The sequence below is a fragment of the Mytilus edulis genome, chromosome 2 (assembly GCF_963676685.1).
Source record: "Mytilus edulis chromosome 2, xbMytEdul2.2, whole genome shotgun sequence".
Classification (NCBI taxonomy): Eukaryota; Metazoa; Mollusca; class Bivalvia; order Mytilida; family Mytilidae; genus Mytilus; species Mytilus edulis.
Window position 1 is genome coordinate 59,534,990 of NC_092345.1, and position 3,966 is coordinate 59,538,955.

A 3,966-nucleotide genomic window follows, 5' to 3' on the forward strand; every position below is an offset into this window, starting at 1 on the left:
GTTTTTGTTCAAACTGTTCACTTTTGCACAGATCAAATTAAAATTGTCCTGTTTACGTTTTAAATTTCCCACGGTTAAGTTACGATTATTATTTACATTAGGGATTAACGATCGATAGTGGTACAGGCAAGTTTTTGATTGACATTTATTACACTGTACATTTATGACATTGTGTTGACATTATTATATTGTATGCATGGTTAAATCGCAAATTAAAGTACAAACATGTCTTTTGATGATACAATCGACGAGTACACAAAACAAATATATGATATGGAAGAAGGAACAACTTATAGAAACAGTTTTGTTTCGTCAACACCCAAAGATCAAGGTGTTCGTCCAAAATATCATATTGTATCAAGAAATGATGCGGGTCTGGGATCAAGAGGGTCCTCATTGTCAAGAAAGGGAGATAATGAAAAAGTTGATTTACCAACATTCAACAACCCGAATACGCACAAAACTGTAAAATTTTCCCAAATTGATTTGAAGGAAGGGGATACTTTGCCTTTACCCATAGATAATAGTTACATTAGGGAAATAGACAAAACTGACAAATCAAAGTACCGACATACTGGTAACACAGATAATTCTGGTGTGAAAATTAAACCATGTCACTATAACGGTAGCACATCATGGACAGACTATTTGTCCCATTTTGAAATGTGTGCACTTGTAAATAATTGGTCGGAAAATCGAAAAGGGTTATACTTGGCGGTATCGTTAATGGGACAGGCACAAGCGGTACTTGGAGATTTACCAAGTGAGAAAAGACAAAACTTTACCGATTTAGTCAGCGCACTTGAAGAGCGATTCGCGCCTTCTAGTCAAACTGAGTTATATAGAGTTCAGTTTAAAGAAAGACGTCAAAAAGCCAGCGAATCACTTCCCGAATTAGGCCAGTCAATTCGGAGATTGTCCAACTTGGCATATCCTACTGCCCCATTAGACGTACGTGAAACTCTCGGGAAAGAGCAGTTTATTGACGCGCTCGTAGATTCAGAAATGCGGCTTAGAATAAAACAATCGCGACCGAAAGGTTTAAATGATGCCGTGAGACTTGCCGTTGAATTAGAGGCGTACAATAAAGCCGAAAATAAAGCAAGAGAGGGACGAGGTTATTTACGTCAAACTATGAACGATGAGGAGTTAGGTAGGGAAGAAAAGATTACAAAAAGTGACTCACCAACGAAAGACATTGCATCATGGATGCAAACAATGGAGAAAAGTCTAAGTACTCTTACGACTGAAATGGCAAAATTAAAAACTAGTGGTACAAATGTGGGGTCTTCTTATGCTAAAACTAGATATACCCAAAGTAAGAGGACAAATAAGGGTTGTTACAATTGTGGCAAATATGGTCATTTAGCAAGGGACTGTCGCCTACCCCGAAGAAATCAGAACAATTATAATGGAAATAAGGGGGATGGGTCTGTAAAAACATTAATGAAAACTAGGAAACAAAATAACCGTAAGACAAATGAAGGTGCGGTTACAACAGCATCTGAAGATGCTGGTATGTATGTCAAACTAAATGTAGGAAACATTGAAGCCAAGTTTGTGGTTGATACAGGAGCAACTTTGACATTGGTATCTTCCAAGTTATACGATATGTTGACTCCATTAGATAAATCATATCTAAGCGAAGTTAAGACAACTGTTAGGTCAGTGTGTGGCAATAAGCTAGAGCTTCGTGGAAAAGGCAGGTTCAATCTGCATTTCGGTCCAAATATGTTGCAAACTGAAGCTGTTGTGACTGATCTGCAAGTTGACGGTATACTTGGTTTGGACTTCATGAAACGACATAATTGTTTAATTGATGTTAAGAATGGGCACTTTTGTATTGGGGATTTTAAGGTAGATTTGTGTTTTCAGGGATCAATAGGCTGTTACCGAGTGGTTGCTTCAGAAGCGGTTGTTATACCGCCAAGGTCAGAAATTGTCATTAATGGCACGGTTTGCTTAGCAGAAGGTCAGAAATTACCTGCTGACAATGCTTTGTTAGAAGCAAATGAACATGCAGGGAAAGACTACATTTTGACTGCTAGAACGTTGGTAAGGTCAGGCGAAAAAGTCCCTGTTAGATTAATGAACACAGAACTAGATCCTAAGACAATCTATCCTGGTACAACTATAGCCCAAATGTCTGGTGTTGATCAAGTACTAGATGGTAATATTAGTTCAAATGAACAGAAACATGACAGACTTAGACCAGATTTACAAGATCTGTTAGACAGGACATCAGATGAATTGACTTCGAAAGACAAACAAAAAGTAGAATCTTTGTTGATAGAAAATCAGAACTTGTTTGCTTCTTCTGATGTTGACCTGGGAAGGACCAATCTCGTAAAACACGAAATCAATACGGGAAACGCAAGGCCATTTAAAGAACCACCTCGTCGTACACCTTATCATTTGAACAAGGTAGTAAATGACAACCTTGACAAAATGTTACAAAAAGAGATTATTGTAGATATACCTGCAAACAAGTTGGCTTGGGAGCTTAAAGAGAAGTTAGAAAACTCCCACAGTTTTGTCAGAGGTAAAATTAAAGGGCAAATGCGAAGACAGAAACACTATCACGACCTTAAATTGTCATATCAAAATTTCCGAAAAGATGATGAGGTGTACGTCTATTTCCCAGTAAAGAAACCTGGGATGTCTTCAAAATTGACTAGTTTCTGGAAAGGTCCTTTCAAAATTCTCGACAAATATGGTGACCTTACATATAAAGTTGACTGTGGATACAGAGGGAAACCACAAGTCATACATGTCGACAGACTTAAGAAAAAGAACAAACAGACATTAAGGACAGAATCAGATAATAACACTTTTGTTCCATTCGACACTGAAAATGATACAGCTGGAAACGACCCTATAGAAACTCCTTATGTTCAAGATATTGCTGTTCATGAGTCAACGTTGCCTGTTGAAGAAACGCAAGAAAGTAGTCACGAAGGGCGTCGTACAAGGCGAAAACCAGCTTGGATGGCAGATTACATTGTAAAATAGTTTTTGTACGTTTAACTTAATTAAGATGTGTATATAGTATTTCTACGTTTTGTCCGTTTTAAAAGTTAGTTTTAGACATGCGGGACGCATGTGTTTTTGAGGCGTGGGTTATGTGATGATTTTGTATCTAAGGCTAGATTGTTTATAGTAGTAACTGTTCTGCAGAAGCCTTATTTAATGCGTTTGTATATAATTTAATAAAACATAGAGAAGAGTAAGATGTTTCGCGGGTAAACTTTGGGTCAGGTCAAACGTGAAGGGGTGTTCCAAAGGAAACTGTCAGTACGAGTAACGAGACACTTTGGTAGAACACCCCTCCTTCAAGAATGGTACAGCTCCCATCGGGGTATATAAGCAGGAGAGAATCCTAGCTCAGGGTCGATTGTCAGAAGTCTTCGTAGACTTAAGACCACGGTACGTTGATATTCGAGATCGCTCGCTCGTATATATTATATATTATTACTAAGTGTAATAAAGAACAGGTCGGTGCCTGTTATAAATACGGACTTGTACATTTACAAGCGGAACCGTATTGTACCGTATAGGACAAGTGTGAGTCTGTGTGACCACCTTGTAAAGTACATAATTGTACCAGAGGAACAAAGACAAGTGTGTAAACTTGTAGGGTACATCATTGTACCAGGAGGACAAGTTTGTTCCTGACCCAAGGACAAATTTGTAAGAGTACAAATTTGTACCAGTTGTATATAGATACTTTAAGTAGAATAGTTTATAGATAGTTTATTAAAGATTGCAAAGAGCAGTTGTACATATTTTGGTTCATTGACGTATATATTTGAATAAAGATTATTTGTTATATGTTTTGTAAATAGAGCAATTTTGGATCCAGTATCAAACTGGTAACGTACTCATTCTAAATTGAAATAGACACGCTTACCCTGTGTACACGTTACAGTTACATAGTCATGGTCAGTCTTTCAGTCAACTTTCCGA

The 3,966-nt window shown here is 37.6% G+C and overlaps 1 protein-coding gene across 1 annotated transcript; it reads left to right on the forward strand.

Moving 5' to 3' along the window:
• Positions 1-225: 225 nt before the first annotated feature.
• On the forward strand, positions 226-3,012 carry LOC139510935 (uncharacterized). The gene has a single exon (XM_071297488.1). It carries the CDS (start codon positions 226-228, stop codon positions 3,010-3,012), a length of 2,787 nt encoding a protein of 928 aa, XP_071153589.1.
• The last annotated feature ends 954 nt before the right edge of the window (positions 3,013-3,966 follow it).